General features: G+C 37.8%; 1 protein-coding gene across 1 annotated transcript; it reads right to left on the bottom strand.

The window, feature by feature from the left end:
* Positions 1 to 2,855: 2,855 nt before the first annotated feature.
* On the bottom strand, positions 2,856 to 8,855 carry LOC142160582 (bone marrow proteoglycan-like). Its single transcript, XM_075215453.1, has 6 exons — positions 8,813 to 8,855; positions 8,676 to 8,732; positions 8,029 to 8,285; positions 4,668 to 4,802; positions 3,566 to 3,671; positions 2,856 to 3,166 (listed from the first exon to the last, which is right to left on the bottom strand). Exons 2-6 carry the CDS (start codon positions 8,728 to 8,730, stop codon positions 3,102 to 3,104), a joined length of 618 nt encoding a protein of 205 aa, XP_075071554.1. The 5' UTR covers positions 8,731 to 8,732; positions 8,813 to 8,855; the 3' UTR covers positions 2,856 to 3,101.
* Positions 8,856 to 18,508: the final 9,653 nt, after the last annotated feature.

Below are 18,508 nucleotides of genomic sequence, written 5' to 3'. Positions count from 1 at the left end.
ACAGCAAATGCAATGATGGCAAAGTTACAAAATCCTTCATTAAGACAGCTCGCTGCAGACTTTGGCCAACATTGGTGAAAATTGGAACTGTTGTGAAGGGATCATTAGAAGATAGATTGGAAATTAATTTTAATGCTATAAATAGTAATATTGGAGCAAACACAGCTCGAAATGACATTATTTTCCCCATTTTTCACAATTTTAAAATAAAACCGGATCCAAAAGCAAAATCAAAACCTTTCGCAATTTTATTGCAAAACCAGTAGCAAACCCGAAACATAAACGTGGTTTAGAACTGACACCAGTTCCGAAGCACGAGGGTCAGTGCACATGTATAATAAATACCATGTTCGGATTTATTTTTGTTAGTGGCAGCTTATTGGCACAAACCACATCACTGATGGGAACTATGGGGCAGGAGCTCCCTGAAAATGGCAGCATCAAATGAAGATATAAAGAGTTTTGTGAGTGAGTGGAATGTTCCCTGAGAACCAAACAAGATGGGAACGAAAGAATTGAATCTCTGCTACAATATTAGCTGCACTTTGCTCTATGTGGTAAGGAAGCTAGGACCACTTCATTCTTTTTTATATACACCTTTACAACACTTATGCAGAAAACCATTTGGAATAGGACAATCCCTGCATATTGAGATCATTTCTGCAAAATAATTGATGTACATTGTACTGTTATAAGGTATTTGTCGCTTTGGATACTGACACTTATTTAGCAACAAGGCAGGGTCAGTGAATATAGTATAACAAGGTGGGGTGTATGTTTACTGGTACAGACATATCTTTCCCATAAATTGCTTGTGACTGCACATATTGTTTAAAAGTCAGTCACGTAAGAACATTAAGGGCTAGATTTACTAAACTGCAGGTTTGAAAAAGTGGAGATGTTACCTATAGCAACCAATCAGATTAGAGCTTTCATTTATTTAGTGCACTCTACAAAATGACAGCTAGAATCTAATTGGTTGCTATAGGCAACATCTTCACTTTTTGAAACCTGCAGTTTAGTAAATATACCCCTAAATCTCTTAAACACTTTCAATAGACAGCTAGATAAAGTGACCACTGTTTGTGTAAGGAGTCACATAATGGATAAATGATGTGTCTAGGCAGCACGGCGCCTTAGTGGTTAGCACTTCTGCCTTACAGCACTGAGTTCCATTCCCGCCCAGGACCCTTATCTGCGTGGAGTTTGTATGTTCTCCGCATAAGTTTGCTCCTGTATTCTCCCACACTCTAAAAACATACTAGTAGGTTAATTGGCTGCTGTTAAAAGTCCATAAATGTTTTGTTTTATTTTGAAAAACAATGTCCATATGTGTTGCTGTTTTAAAGTGAGATCTTCAGATATAGCATTAAGATGCTCACGAGCCTATTTACTGTTATGTGGCAATAGTGCTGGTCTTCCATCAATGTTTATTATATCGGTAGAAATTCTCCTATTGCCACAATTTACTGAGAAAATGTGATACTCAGCTGCCTGGGGATACTGATTAGCAGCGGTAATAATACACTTGGGTCCATCTGTGTGACCCACACTAGTAAAATAAATAAATTGCAAATTAAATGTTCAAAAAATGTATCAAAAATATTTAAAAATAAAAAATTATTTTGGAGCCAATCAGCAGAGATATTATTATCATTAGCCTTTAGTTATAAGGCGCCACAAGATGTCTGCAGCACCGTAGAGATTACAAACAATAAGACTGTATAAGGTATAACAGCACAGAACAATAAACAAGCAACACTATAACACCGAGGGTTCCAAGTACAGCTAATAGTATCTTGCTATAAGAAGGTTGGAAGGGGAGAAGTGAGCAGGGGAAAGTCGTCACAAGGTGAGAATCTGTTCCCAGAAGTGTGATAACCGGTAAGGAGCTACTGAAAGAGGTGCAAAGCTATGCCGGAGTGCAGACAAGGGCAGAAAGCCCAAGGAGGAGGTGGGCAGTGTAACTGGAGCAGAAAAATAGGGATTGCAGGCAGACAGCAGACACAAGGGGGAGTCTGTGAAGGGATCTGGGTCAAGAGATGGGATAAGGAATTAGAGAGGGTGAAGCAACCAAGCATAGAGAAATGGTTAAGTAAATGCTATTAGGCCAAGAATAGGTGAGTTATCATTGCCCGTTTGAAGCTGTACAGACTAGGGGAAATTCTGATAGACCCAGTAGTAAACCATTAATATATAGGAAGAAGCATTAACACTGGCAAAAATATCCTTTTTTGTGCTAGAGAAAGGGCTTTTCTCCTTTTCGCAAATAGACCCATTACAAACGCTTAACCACAAGACGATAAAAGGGTCTTGTGAAATGATGTAATAGTGATGGTAGTAGTGTAAGTAACACAATCTTCCTGCAGCTCCTTGTCACCAAGCTGGATGCTGTGGGAGTATAAAGGTGAACGTAAAAGTATAATAGGTAGGTTATAGAGATGACTTTCTGTTGAGTATCCAAGTAGACTAATATTTGCGTGACAATTGACTCAAATGTTTTTTGAAACGTATCCAAGTTCTCGGGATGGTTCATATGTCTTCAGCTGCAACTTGTTTATAAATGCAGAAAATGAAGATTGACTGCACAGAGTAAAGGATATCCAAGTTCCATCAAATAGACACAATCTTATTTATAAATAAGGCTTGATGACTATGAGTGGAAACTACATTTTGGGAGGCATAGAATGGCACCATAGATAGGGTGCAGATGATTCTAGATCTCTCTAGCATAGTGCAAAATATAATTTATTATTATTATTATTATTATTTATAAGGCACCAATATTTTACACAGCATTGTACATAAAGACCATGTACATTAGTTATTTCATACACAAATACACCATAGGCCAGTTTACATTGCATTGTGATTTTTTATTATTGTATATTTCATCTTCAAAGCAGGAGAAATAGAGCATGTTTAAGAGAGAGAATGAATATTTGCAGGTCCAGATTGAAGTGAGAGGTGCAGATCATACGTAGCTTATTCCCAGAGCATTAATGTTGAAATAGTTATTGCAATACAAGTGCAAACAGAGCTTAAAAGAACTTGCATTAAATTGGTCTAGAACGCCATAGCTTTGGACTCAGGGGTTCCGCTCACTGCGGGACAGTGCAGATAAATGGCAGTCGAAATTTGCAGTTTAAAGAGCGCCATTTGCCATCTGATAGGAGAAGAAAAAAAAATAGGTTTTAATGACAGAGCAGAATATTCCCACATTACAGTTTCTTCTAAATGCTCTCAAAGTTGGTCACCAATATACATCAAAACAGCTTCACTGCAGCTGTCAAAGCAGTTTTGTGAAAAAAAGCAAAATACCAAAGAAAATTGAATAAAATAAATCATATACAATTCAAATAAAAGGGCAAACTATGTCTTCAAAAAAATAAAATGTTGCATTCGGAATACTGTATATTGTGCTATATTATTTTAAAACATTTTCATATAAGTAATTTTGCTAGGCCAAAGTCCAGAAAATGTTCAGAATGTTTCAATTTTCATTTGGCCACAATGATTTTCCCTCTAATTCACTGCATTTTTTATATTCTTCACTTTCACTTACTTGACAAATTGATTGCAGTGCACCATTTTCCCCATCTCCGAAATTGTCCTTTATCCCAGTTGGTGTAGTCCACCCTGCTTCTATCCACATTAGCGTATCTTCTACACTAAAAGATGGAGGAAGTTCAAGAAAATACAATGTAAAATTCTTTCCAGTTATGATATAACATTTTTTCCTCCTATAAGTAAAGTGTGTAAAATCTAGTACATAAATCTGGCATGGCCGATGTGACACAGGGTCTGTGATGGCGGCACAGCTCATAGCAGAGATCTGATTATGAATATAGACTCTAAGGTGTCAGTTGGTGTGGCAGTGAGACTGCATGTGGCTCTAGTAAAAGCTGGAAAAGAAGGCCTTAAAGTGAATACTTGGAAGAGGTCACTGCTAATTTTGGGTAATCTGGGTTTCTGCATATCGGTCAAGGTTTCAGCCTGCAACTCTGCCAAAGTAAAAAGTGATTGTGCCTGTGAAGTGAGGTACAGTAGCGAGATATCCTGACCTGTAAAACATCCTGCCAATCAGGAGGTGCTGTGTTCAGAGAGGTTACTAAATAGCAGTTAAAGGTTATAATAAACTAAGGTGAGTTAGCACTGGAGAGACATAGGGCTAGATTTACTAAGCTGCGGGTTTGAAAAAGTGGGGATGTTGCCTATAGCAACCAATCAGATTATAGCTGTCATTTTGTAGAAGGTACTAAATAAATGACAGCTAGAATCTGATTGGTTGCTATAGGCAACACCCCCACTTTTTCAAATCTAGCCCATAGTGTAGGTTTATTCTTCTGGTTTGTGTTTCAATACTTTAAACTGCAATATGTGAAACGTGCCCAAAGGTTGCTGGGAAAAATAATGTTTACAGACTAAAAAAAGTAATCTTTAAACCCAGGAGAAGTTGGCCCTGTTAACTTGCTATATTATAATATATATATTTATACCACACTATATGCCACTGGAAAAAAATGTCCGACAAATAATCTTTGGTCTGCAATCCTTTCTTTAAAATTATGTTTTCTTTTCATAAATATGTGGAGTGTGTGGCTGTAATATGGACCAACCTCTTGTGAATGTACCTATGTGAAAAGTTGCCTTCCTGTGCCACTTACAGTGTTGGCTTTGTACACACCAATCCATGCATACTGCTGGTTTGTACAAACACACTTTCCCAGACATTTCACTCGGTTATTAGCCAGATAGTTGTGTATAGAGCTTAGATTTCCTCTACGGGATCTGCAGGTACGCTATAGAGGTAAAAAGAGAGTGCAATTAGTAGGCGAGATCAACTTTACACCAGAGCATCAAAATTTAACGTCAATATAATAACATTCACAAATAGCACACATTTATATTAACCCAAAGAGACCAATCTAACCAATCATAACTAACTTTTATTGGTCCAGCTTATACTAGGCCGAGGAAAGCTTCTATCTGTCTCTACCCCTGTGCTCTATGAGCCAAGTCAAGTCAAAGGATTCCAAACATCAAACATATAATCACAGAGATTAAATTTTTAAAAACAATATCTAACAGCTTCAAATTAAATTACATGTTTAATTTAGCAAGTTTGGATTCAGTAAACATTTACAAACTCTGTTTAACTGTACAAAAACTTTTAACGAAACGATACAGTTATGCATAGATTCTATTTCAGCTGCTAATCCTAAATTTGTCTATTAAATATTTTCAGATGTATCAATAGCACGAATCCTTAGGTGGCAGGAATCTGCGTTCATATATTGAGATAGAATGACGATCCCTGATCCGTGGATCTTTATAGATAAACCATATTGTCTAGAGCAGGTATATGGGGCTGTATGGATAAACTGTATTTGTTTCAAAAGGTGCTAATCTGCCTCCCAAATACTACATTACATCTACTAGGTTAAATGGAGGCAGTATAGTCAAGTAGACTTTCCAATAAGTTTATTATGCAAATTTCCGTAAGACCCAAGTATTCAATAATACCGCAGACTTTCTTCCCATCATTCATTACATCAAAGAGGCGATGAGAAAACTTTCTAGAAGATGTTATCATATGATCCCACTAGAACCCATCGATCTGAACTGAGGAGTTTGCTCGAGTCCACCTTGTCCAATGGGCGATAGCTAAGAAAAAATATAACTTTTTTGGATTAAGCCTCCTGTTACCTTCTCTTAATGTTTATTGCTTGAACCTATTCTATTTGTTAATTATCTCTGCCACAACTGATTAATTCTTTTTTTTTTATTATTCATTACTATGTTTTTTAAGACAGTTATAATATATTGCTGTTATTTAGGATACAAACCACCACTGTACTATTTTTAGTTGTTTTTTTAGTTTTTTGTTTTTTTTTACAATTTAGGGACCTGACAATGGGCCAGTGATCAGCAACAGATGAATTGTATTCATAATAATTTCCCTTTTTACATAAATTGTGAGCACATTATAATTTGTAATAAGGGGATCATACCCAAAATATGTATTTCATTTCTAGGTTAATTTTGCTGAAGGCAAACACAAAATCTATTGTACTTGTGAAGTCTGTCCAGTACATATATGTGTGCGGAGAGGTAGGTGCCCCCACACTATCAATATTAGGGGCCTGATTCATTAAGGATCTTAAACGAAGAGGTATCTTATTTCAGTCTCCTGGACAAAACCATGTTACAATGCAAGGGGTGCAAACTAGTTTTCTGTTTTGCACATAAGTTAAATACTGACTGTTTTTTCATGTAGCACACAAATAATAACTTTAAATTTCAGTGTACAAATAAGCTATCAAGTATTTGTGTGCTACATGAAAAAACAGTCAGTATTTAACTTATGTGCAAAACAGAAAACTAGTTTGCACCCCTTGCATTGTAACATGATGTTGTCCAGGAGACTGAAATAAGTTACCTCTTCATTTAAGATCCTTAATGAATCAGGCCCTAGATCACTAACTTTCATAGCATTTCATAATGGATATGTAACGCAATTGGTTGAAAGAAAGCACAGCTAGATATGAGGATGACCTCATATAACAACATGCTGTTATACGTAGTATATCAGTAACAGATGTGTCTATGTATTAGTTGCCCTCCACTACAGTGGTTTCAGCATGGACTGCATACGGAGCAAAAGACAACTGAACCGTATATTATGTGTAGAAGTTAACAGCAAAAAAGTAGGGATGGGAGAAGAATGTAAAAATAACAAAGAATAAAAAGTGTATTACTTTTATGAGTAACTAAACCTAACAATAAATGCACATTTGCTAATGATCATGACTAACTTGGGTTATTTAGCCTTTGAGAAAAGTAATATTCAAGTAAAATAATTTCTTTGGTCCTACTGGCCTAATAGTCTAGTTGGTGAAACTTTAGTGGATTACACTAGACTAACTCTGCTTTGTGCTAGTAGCAGAATGTGCTTGTTTTAACTCAGTTGCAATCAATTAAAAATCCCAGTAAGAAAGTAGAAGGAACAGGTGAACTCTGTGATTTCCCTCATCAGCATGAAGGAATTTAACCTGTTTTAGACATAGACAAAGAGTGCTTCCAAATATTATCTATTACAAAACAGCTGGTCCTGGTACTAAGTGGAAGTGTAAAGTTAAATTGTTAATTTTAGTCCATGCAAATTATTGAGTACAAAATAATGAAAAACAGGATCTCATGGAAGTATCTCTCCATGGACCATAGGTTGCACAAATAAAAAATCTGATAATAGGATTATGGTGTTTTCTGCGGCTTAATGAAATCAAGCAATCTTAGGGTTAACAAGTCAGACATGAAATTCTGGGTGGACATGAAATACATATGTAGCATTGCAAGCACCACAATAAATTGATAGAATCACTTACATCCTTATAATCATTGGTTATATTACACTCACGTCCTTCTTATCTTATGTACAGTTTCCAGAAGGAAACCATTCAAACTATAATGGAACTGTGTATACAACCGTGTCCCCCCATCTCCTGTCATTAACAGGACAGATGTCACATTTGCCAACAACTCTACAGTTTACTTTCAAATTTGTAACAATTAAGGAAGAGGAGCCGTCGGATCCACTCTATTAGAGAATGTATCTAACCAATAAAGACAGGAAGTGGATTCTTTTATAGATATGACCCTTAGGGTGGTGGACATGGGTCATTTTCACATATTGAAAGTGCAGCATCTTAATGCTCCAAATTTAAATAATTTATTCAGATACAGCCATTTATATTTTAAATTAAAGGACTTTTCCTTACACCTATTACGTTATCCAACTGAAAATTGCATGAAATGCATTGAACACACATTTTGCAAGCAATGATTGTTTCATTGTCGCTTTTGCTATATATAGTTTCAGTTAAGTCACACAGGAATATTATAAAAACACTAAAAGTAATAAAACCATTCCTGTTTATTTCCTATTAAACTAGATATTCAATAACTTAACTCTACGCAACAAACAAACAGCTGCACAATTTCCATTCATAGAAATATGATACAAACCTGAGCTGTCCAAAAGTTACTCCTCCAGTTATAAACAAGATAATAGCTGAGCCCTTTGTGAGGACAGACATCAGCACGCCCTACTCCGTTCTCAACCACCATATTGGCATTGTGGCATTCATCTGGCATCTGGCATTGACTTAGATCGGTGGTCGGCTGGTCACCTGGCATGTCACTTCCATCATCCTGGCTGTCAGGGTCAGTTGTATCTTCTATGTCATCCTGATCATATCTTTCTTCTAAGTCACCATAATCCTCTAAAAAAAGATTTAAAACTTAGCAATGGTTGAAAATCAATGTATTTTACACTAAGTAACTACATTTCTGTTGCTATTCATTTATATGGTCTGATACTAGTAAAGTAAAGGAGAACAGAGACATATTTCTGGAGACTGTAGGTGCATTTTTTGAGCCATTTGATCTATAACTTCTACAATGTTGGCAAATTTGGAAAACACATAACAATACAATTAGTAACAGATCAGTGAAAATAAAACACATTTAAAGTATTGTTTTACCGTAAGATATTTTATATTTTATAAAATATGAAAAGCATAAATATGAATATGTTAAAAACAACAGTAAAGCACACATACTCCCAGCAAGCACCTTCTAATACAGGCAGATTGTATAGATTGTCAGCTCACCAGATTCTTGAGCATAGATGGTCCCCACCAAAAGCAGCAACAGGAGACGGAACATGTCTGTTGAGAAGAATGAATAGCGGTTATTTCAAGCTCTTATTACTGGTTCTCAGAGCTGACATTAAATTTGGTTGTTTTACCTTCTCAGAGAATTGAGCCCTTTGTGTCCTCACGATTCGGAAGGTCTTCTCTTAGATGTCTCCTTTGTTCTCCCTTATATACAATGATTTTAGGAAGTTGTGGGCTTACATGTATTAGTACATAGTTTAGATATACCATGGAAATCATGCTAAAAATTATGCAAAGTGTAAATTTGATAATCTATAACCACACACACAAACCCTCATTACCCAAGTGCAACAGCTTGAACTGTTTTTGCTCAATCTAAGTAGTTTTTCTACTTTTAATCATGTAATCTAACAAAGACCTTTACATTTGAATTTTACATACAGTATCTGTATATACATTGGAAACATACAACAAGTAACATAACAAAAAAAGTCCATACAAAGATTGATTTTAAGATTGACTTATACTTGTAATCATGCAGAGATATAAAAGTTGATTTTTTATTTTTATTTTATTCACAGTGGCAGGGTGGTTAGCATTGCTGCCTCAAAGTGCTGGGGTCCTATATTCAATTCCGCCCAGAGCCCTATCTGTGTGGAGTTTGTGTGTTGTCCTTATGTGTGTATGGGCTTAGTCCAGGTGATCCTGTTTCCTTCCACAGTCCGAAGGTAGAAAAGAAATCTGAAGATATGTGCGCTGATGAATTTGGGTGTAGGTCTGGTCTGATCCACTACACAGGACACTGCTGGATGCGTCCGATACCTATATGGATTATAAATTTACAAAAGAACACACAGAAAAAAAAGTTAATCAATTAATGTCACCTGTTAATAATATAGGCATTAATGATAAAACAGTAAAAAACAAAGTTGTTTTTTTTTTTTTTTCTCTCCATTAAATACATTAAATAGGATGTTCTTAATGTCTACTGAACATAAATTACACTTTACAGTTGCCTCTGATTGCAAACACATGTTATAGCATGCAAAGGAGGCTATCATCACTAGTGATCAGGACTTAGACTAGCCCTGTAGCTGGAGCAAGAGATATGGCACATAAACCAGTAACTTGAGATGCCCAAAGCTTGATTCGCCCGTGGCTGCGTGCGCTCGATTTTGTCACGGCCTTACTGTGAATTGACTAAGGCCAAACGCCCTTTCCTCCGCCCCATTCCCTCCCCGAAATCACAGGCTGTAGTAATTGTCCTGTGAGTACGAAGATGAATAGGACGTGGCTGCATTTACTGGCATATGGTTTGGTTCTGGGTATGCGCAGATTGAGTTTGCGAACGACACCCTCAAAATCGTCAAGTACGTGGCTAGATGAATCGGGCCCTTATCTTTTGTCTGATTCTGTCTAATTTAGTGACATAATGACACTGTGTGATATTATATCTTATATTGGTTGCTCTTCTCCAGCTTATAGATCTCCTTGGGTCCAATCTCTCAGCTAGATCTTGATCTGTTAATAATATATGCCAACGCTTAGAAATGGTTAGAAATCTAGTGTACAGCCAGATCATCACCATTTTAGTGGTAGACTCCGTAGTTATGTATGTTGTTGGGACAGTGTGAATGTATTTTATGGAGTGGTAATTTCTACAGGTAATAGGCAGTAGTTGGTTTTACACCTTATGAAATAACTGCACCTTTTGAATGAAACTAAGATGTAATACCAAATGGGTATTTCTTGAGAAGAGGCACACACAGGGACATGTCAATAGGTGGTAGCAGAGGCAATAAAAGTTCTATCAACATTTTAAGTAAGAATAAAAGCTTCCAACACACAAAAATGCCCCATGTAAAATAGGTAATCCTGACTCCTGACGTCTCTTCACTTTCATGATTAATTTAAGCCATAAAACTGATCAGTGTTTTAGGAGAACAGAAACATTTAATTTTATAAGCGTGTTGGTAAGTGTTTGGACTTTGATGTGGTGTTCATACAGCGAGATGATTTTTCTGTCTCCCTTAGGTGCAGCTGCGGAGGTGTCTCTCGGAAGCGGAGAGTAGGCGTTAACATGGAAATGTGCTATGCAGACAATGAGGACGCAGATAGGAAAACAGGCACAGCAATGTAGAGATACAGAGGCAGAATAGTTCCTTACAAGTGCAGCGCATGCACATGACGGAAGCACATTTCCGAGTCACCACACAGATCATTGTTACAGACCACAAAATACAGTGTGTATAACCCTCATTATTCCCACAGTCATGAAGCTAATGGGGTGTGTTTTTGGGCGGTATCTCACTTATGATAGGTGGTAATATGACTGGGTTAACCCCAGAATGTGCTCCTCCCTGTTGACTGGTGTCCATTGGTTCCCTGGGGAGAAGGTGCCTTGGAGTCTGGGTACTTCCATGCTATGCCCTTGTTGACCAAATGAAAAAAATGCATGATAAGACCGCTTGCCCTGTCTTATCGTTGATTAACTCTTCCACCTGGCGACATTTAAGAATAAACCCATTGTGATAAAGCACGGCATTCACTGGAGTCTCACACATCTTGACTGAACCATTTCACTGTTTATTGGAAGTTGCCAGGATGGGTTAAACAGTTTCAGCGGAGGCTACAGCAGACATTTCCAGTAAAGCATCACAATTCTCCCACAACCCTATGTCTGGCTAAACAGTAGTTCCCTCACTACTAGCCGGCCACTAACTGGCAGTGGTCGTCCTGCCCACAAATACAAACAGTGTTTTTATCCTCCACCCCAGCACTACAAACCAAGAACAAATCAATTACACCCATGTGGAACACCTGTGTGGGTATTTGCTGAAAGAGCAGCCCAGGGAAAACTTTACCCTGTCTGCAGCCTACTCCTGCAGACTAGCTGGGTTTTTACCTATTACCCTATAAGAGTATATTTTTTTAGGAAACGTATGTGAACATAAATCACAATAAAAACAGCACAATGAAAACAGTTCAGTAGGTAGAAAGAAGCAATGGAACACAAATATCATTGTGTCTTACTCGCTCGAGTCCCAGCTCACAGTATGGTTTTCACAAAGACCATCAAGGTACACCGGTATAAAACCAAGGTGATTTGTGGTGCACGTCCAGTCTGCTTTGTAAAAGAGGTCCAGTGTATTGCAGTTGGATAGGAACCATTTAGAGAAAAAAGAAAAGTTCTGACATTAAAGTGATACTGTAGGGCATCTCACCAGATTGGTGGCATCTAATATTCTTATACTTACTTACTTGTACACCATCCTGTATACTATATGAATCAATAACTTAAAAATTAAATAGGCTCAACTATAGATGTGTCAAGAAAGGAAAAAAAGGTTTAAAATAAAACAATACACATATATTAATCCCATAGAACACCCATGTGTGAAAGGCCTATAAAAATGGCTGCTGATCTCCATTTTGTTGTTCTTGTACCTTTATGTGTGTGTTACTTTAAATGCTTTAGAAACCTAGGCTGAACTGAGACATGTCAACCTTATCTTGCCGGGGCGTTGTCTTAGTGCTTACTGCGCAGACACAGGAATGTATACTTCTTATCTCTATTGTACCAAGTAAAAGCTTGAAATCAAGTATATAACCATATATGTAAGTGGTACCCAGAACCCTCTGTTTTCTGGCTTTGCATTATTATCTCTTAAAGCAGTTTTTGCTACTCTTTCATAATAAAACTCTTTTTAGATAGAAACTGAGTTTGATGTGTCAGTAACTCTTTTCAACCCCCAAACCTTTTTTTTTTTTTACCGGAAACACCATGAAACACTTATGATATGGCGGTCGCCATTTTCAATGACGTCAAAAACCAGTGCCATTATTACTTGTCATCATTGAAAAGGGAAATTTTGCTTGCTTTTTTTTTTAATACTTTTATTCATGAGATTGACAACAGAAAGAAATAAGCACATTGGATACATTTAGTTCCATAATAAACAAAAGAGAAAACATACAGAATTATTACAGATTTTGGATTTTTTTTTTCTCTCCTTAGAATTGAGGGCATTTAAGGAACAGGTAAGTACATGTATAAGCATGAGGACACAGGCCAGCACCCCTCCTCTGCTTTTAAAACCAGCTAATCAGAAGACAGATGATCGATCGGTGGATCTCTGGCACACATACGTAATTCATACCATCCTGTATTATGAAAGCTTTTCCAGATTTGTATGCGTATATCTTGCGGTAAAAGGTCTATTAGGCTTTCCCAGGTGTTAAAGAAATTTTCAACTCTGCTTTAGTTTTGTAAAGAGGTTTCTACCCAGTCCATGCGGAAGACATGGTAAAGTTTTTGTCTAAATAGTGATAGTGTAGGTGGTTCTTTCTGGGCCCAGACCTGTAGAACACTTTTCCTAGCTGCCGCCGAAATAGCAAGTAGTAATTTTCTACAACCCTTAGTCTTGCTTTTTTTTAATGTCGTAGAAGTCACGTTCGGCCATATTTTGTACATGAACTCGTTGTCGGTGTTACCTACATTGTGAATATGATTACCACTGCTCTCTCTCTGAGCTCCCTGAGATGAAATTGATCACTACCTCAGCGGGTGAGAATTGCAGTCTGTTTAGATAACTTCCTCTGAAATGTTGCGTCTCTGGTCTCCTGTAAGGCTGTAGCAGAGTTTCACAATGATAAAGTGAAATCCCACTGATGGCTTATCAAACACATATACACTCAGTGGCCAGTTTATTAGGTCCACCTTTATAGTATTGGGTAGAACAGCCAGATCTCTTTGTCGTATGAGTTCTTAATGAAGGATAAAGGGGATTTCAGTCTGTAATCTGAGGAATCAGAGGCAAAGTTGTTGTGTTCCAAAAGTGTTTTATAGTTTAAAGCTCCCTCTATGTACATCTCCTGTAAGTAGACTACATAAGGGGATGACAATTAAGATCGGAAGATAAAGATAAATTTAGTTATGGAACTGATGAAGCTTTGATGTCTGTAGAACATATAAACTCTAAAGAGATCATTCAGTGTGACGGACACATATCTAACTACCTGAATGATTTGGTGATTTCCACGGGATCAGGCCCTGCGCTTCCATTAGGCAAGGTTAGGCACTTGCCTAGGGCGCCGGGCTCTGGAGGGCGCCTGGAGGGCGCCACAGAATTTTAAAATACTTTAAAACTGTGCGGCGACTGCTGACCATACCTGTCACGGCCGCCGCACAGCATTCAGATGGACGGGGAGGGGGGGAAGAGGCTATTTTGTCACCACCGCCGCCTCTCTGCTCCATCTCCTCCCCTCCACTTACTAGTGTCAGTGAGTGGAGGGGAGCAGAGGGAGCAGAGAGGCGGCGGTGGTGAGACAAGATAAGGAGAGGAGGGAGGAGGGAGGAGGGCGGCGTATTTTGCGGGGGTGGGGGGGGGGCGATTTTTGCGGGGGGGGGGGCGCTGCTTTTTTAAAAATGCCTAGGGCGCCGTGGACCCTAGCACCGGCCCTGCACGGGCTATACACCATATAATAATAAGCCATCAGCAGCATGTTAGGTAATCATTGTGAGACACTCTGCTCCACACTGCACAGATCATATCTGTATATATGTAATATGTTTATTTCTACAAAGTTACAGAGAATGGTTTATACTGTTAGTCTCAGTCTTGTTATGAGATAACATCTTACACTATTTTAATACTTTTTTAAATGCTATTTGCAGCGAAACAATTTCAGTAATAAAAATGTGCCCGTTGCAGGCTTATTGCCGTAAGCTTTATTCCCGAAGTCTGAAAACTCCCCTCTAGAAACTCTGTGTTTGGTTTCCAATGGGCACTCGCTTTTCTCTGTAACTGTGAACTTCTGCAGCCAATGAGTGCTCAAGGCAATACTGGAGGAGATGTGTCAGCCTAAGACTCTGACTAATAGGCATTCCAAGACCATAGTGGGTGTTATAACAAGTGCAGGACTGGTGTGTGATAGGCTCCAGTGAATGGGGGTCTGCATTGACCTTTATCCATATAGGTTGTAGATTGTACTGGGGTCACCAGGATTTAGTGGGGTCACCAAAATTGGCTCTGCATTTACTGGGGTCACCAGAATGGGCTTTGCTTGTAATAGGACCACCAGAATAGGTTGTACATTTTACTGTCATTATCAAAATTATCTCTCTATTGTTAGAATATGACCAGAATGGAAATGACATTGTAAAGGGGACATCATATTTGTCTCAGCTTGTACTGGAGTCATCAGAATGGGCTCTACATTGTAAAAGGGATCACCATTTATAGGGACCACCGTAATAGGTTGTACATTGTACAAGGATTGCCAGAATGGACTCTGCATTTACTGGGGTCAGCAGATTCATCAAGACCTCACTAAGGTCACCAAGATGGGCTGGACATTTATTGGGGCGACTTGATTAGCCTGTATATTAGTGGTCAAAGTGGAAATTTAGAAGTGGTGGTATGGAAATTGCTTTACAATGAAGGCAGTAGGAGAAGTGGCGGTATGACAATCCATCGTATACACCCCAACTTCCACCACTGCTCTACATTATAACAGAGTCACCAGAGTGGACTTTGATTTTGCAAGGTTCAAAATAATGTCTCTGCATCTACAAGGGTTACCGGAATAACCGTTGGGTCATGAAAATAGACTGTACAATGTGAGAGGTTCACCCAAATGAATTCTACATTTACTCTGGTTGACCTCTGCATTTATTGGGTTCACCAGGCAATATCTTTGCCAAGTGTATATTGGTACCATCTGAACATGTTAGCAATATGTACTACATCCAAGTTACTATTATGCAATAATATTATTTATTGTTAATATAACCCCTCTGATTTATTGGTGGTGGCTCCATTTATTCCATCTGTATAACTGTTGATTTTTAGGCATCGTCACACCTGTTACCAGTATGTACAAATCTGTATTCTGATCATTTTTCATTTATCTCCCTTTTCTTTGACACATCTGTCATATTTAGGTTGACTTCTGATATTTTTTCTTTACTATTTCCTATAATAATGATTGTCCAAATTGGTTGCATTCTAAATTAAATGTATATTATAACATTCTATATTGGTTCACTATTTTATTCCAGGGGTGCTGTTGTTTTTTATTTTAAATAATTAATACAGACTTACACCAGGCCCCTGTGGCCTGATTCATTAAGGATCTTAACTTGAGAAACTTCTCATTTCAGTCTCCTGGACAAAACCATGTTACAATTCAAGGGGTGCAAATTAGCATTCTGTTTTGCACATAAGTTAAATACTGCCTGTTTTTTCATGTAGCACACAAATATCAACTTTAAATTTCAGTGTGCAAATAAGTTATCAAGTATTTGTGTGCTACATGGAAAAACAGTCAGTATTTAACTTATGTGCAAAACAGAATTCTGATTTGCACCCCTTGCATTGTAACATGGTTTTGTCCAGGAGACTGAAATAAGAAGTTTCTCAAGTTAAGATTCTAATGAATCAAGCCCCAGAGGTCTGTAATTTCAGCCTTTAGTGACTAACAACGGTCATGTGGCTTTCTCAAAGTCAGCAATACTGTGATGCACTATATATAATAATAAGAGTAAAAATGCCATGATAAAATAAATAGTAGCGTTGAGCAGTTTGGATTATGTGAAATCCGATATAATCCAACGTTGGGGATCCGAGGGGAACACAGTCATGCCTTGGTTTCTCCCGCCAAATTTAGATCTCAAAACAAGGCAAAACGTTATTTCTGGGATATCTTTTTGCAAAACTCTTGCGAGTTTTGGATCGCCATCTTTTGTGTATATAGTCCTCCTTCGTTTTCTCAAGTGCCATTTGAGAAAAGACAGCATATAGGGAGGAGGTTAGCTGCGGTGCTCTTCTCAGAAAATAGCATTTAGGGTGAACGAGGGACATAGGAAAGCAATAGAATTCTGTCACTATTGTAAAGCAGTACTGTAGAGAATAGTCAGCTACAATAGTTTGCTGATCAATTGCTTTTAATTTCAATCCTAAATAGACTTTATACGGACTAGTGGCTACGTATTGTTGTTAATGCATTGCATATGTATAATAGTCCTAGACAGTATATACTGACTGAGTTACATAGATATCAGACTGAACTAAGTAGTATATTTTTATTTCTTGGAGAAACACAGTGTGCTTTTGCTATCTCACTATTAGCAGCAGAATCCAAAAAACAAGTAGATTTATTTATTTTCAAATTGAAAGTTTTCTAGTGAAAGTAATCTTGTGTGGGGCAGTGACAACTGAAATAATTTTGAAAATAACCCGACTGTTGAGATTCAGCAGCAGTTGCACACCCCAAAAAAGTGCTATATATTATTATTTTCCAATATTTACTATTTTGTCCATTTTGAAAGGGTCATTCAGTAAAGTCTATATTTAAAAAAGGGTGTTAGTGTGTGAGGGTCAGCATGCCCCAATAAAACACTATATATTCTAATATTTTCTATTTTTACATACTTGTCCATTTTGGAAGGATCATTCAGTGAAATCCATATTTAAAAAAGAGTGTTTGAGGGTGAGGGTTTTTTCTGGACATTTTCGACATTCAGCATGTAGAACATTGCAGCGGCTGCCAAAAAATATGTCAACTGCCATACCACCAACTGAAGAAAGCTTATTAGATAGATTAAACAGGAAACAAAATTAGTGTAAGGTGCAAGAGATAAAAATGTTGAAGCACTACGCGTAGACTAAACTTGGAACATTACACAGCATGATTCATGGACAGTGAAGAGGCAGTAACAATCAGATGTCATTAGGTGGACATAGGCATCAGTATATATTTAGATAAGTAGATACCCAATTGTAAAGGGTTGCCTAATTTGCTGTCACTATATAAATAAATGAAGATACTGATAAATGAAGGTGGTCTGTACCCATACTATAAATATTCAAAGATTACATACATAAAAAATTGAAAGAGCATTCATCGGTAGTTATGAGCAGGGCTTTCCTAACCTTGTCACTGTATAAATACATTAAGATGCTGAGAGACGAAGGTGGTCTATGACCATTGTACAAAAATTCAAAGATTACACACACAATACATTACCGGAGCATTCATTGATAGCTAAGTGCAGGGCTTACCTACGTTGTTTTAATTATATGCTCTGTGCCGTAATGCTGCAGAGGTGGTCCCTAAAACCCATGTATAAAAATCTAGAATGCATATAAGTAATATTTAAATGTTTTATTAGTGACTTGTAAGAAATATGTAAAATAAACAGTTCAGATAGGCCAATAGTTGCTCTTCCCATACATGTAAGTATGGATAATACTCACATTTATGCCGATTTGGTTGCCCAAAACATGTCTTGACAATGCAATTGAAAGTCCACATTCTGAGAAATTTAAGAGGACAGATTTTGGCACAGGCAAAGAATACATGTAGATATGGCGATATGATGGCTAATGATTTATGCTATTTTATGGAGTTAGAGAACTGTATATAGAATCAGTCCCTCGAGGGGAGCTTCGTCCAACCCCGGGGTAAAGGGGACTGCCCGAGCCTTGACATGGAGGTGGTCCCCAAGAAGGGGTGTTTTCACTCTGACACCAAATTTTGCACCAGCCAATCATATGTCACGAGCCATCACGAAGGCTCAAGTGTTTCCAGGCCACATCCGTGTACCAGCCGTCACCCTTGCAGCCGGGACACCTCTAAGACTACCGCTGAGTCCTTGCTAGTAATAGACAGCCAGGCACAGGGCTGTAGTTTAACTAACAGGCAGAGGTCATTTGTTTGGACAGCAGTATGAATAAATAATGTTAGACATTTTTTAAAATAAATAGACGAAGGTGGGCTGCACCCATACTACAGAAATTCAAAGATTACACACACAATACATT

This window comes from Mixophyes fleayi, chromosome 6, assembly GCF_038048845.1.
Source record: "Mixophyes fleayi isolate aMixFle1 chromosome 6, aMixFle1.hap1, whole genome shotgun sequence".
NCBI classification, from domain to species: Eukaryota; Metazoa; Chordata; class Amphibia; order Anura; family Limnodynastidae; genus Mixophyes; species Mixophyes fleayi.
The sequence above is the reverse complement of the archived record's forward strand: the minus strand, read 5'-3'. Positions and strand labels throughout refer to the sequence as shown.

Excerpts from the sequence above, each read along its gene's own strand:
- LOC142160582 (XM_075215453.1), bottom strand. The coding sequence starts at position 8,730 with ATGTTCCGTCTCCTGTTGCTGCTTTTGGTGGGGACCATCTATGCTCAA. Across the intron at positions 8,286-8,675 it reads CATCTATGCTCAAGAATCTG|AGGATTATGGTGACTTAGAA; the intron begins GTGAGCTGACAA and ends ATCTTTTTTTAG. Across the intron at positions 3,672-4,667 it reads GTGTGTACAAAGCCAACACT|TGTAGAAGATACGCTAATGT; the intron begins GTAAGTGGCACA and ends TCCATCTTTTAG.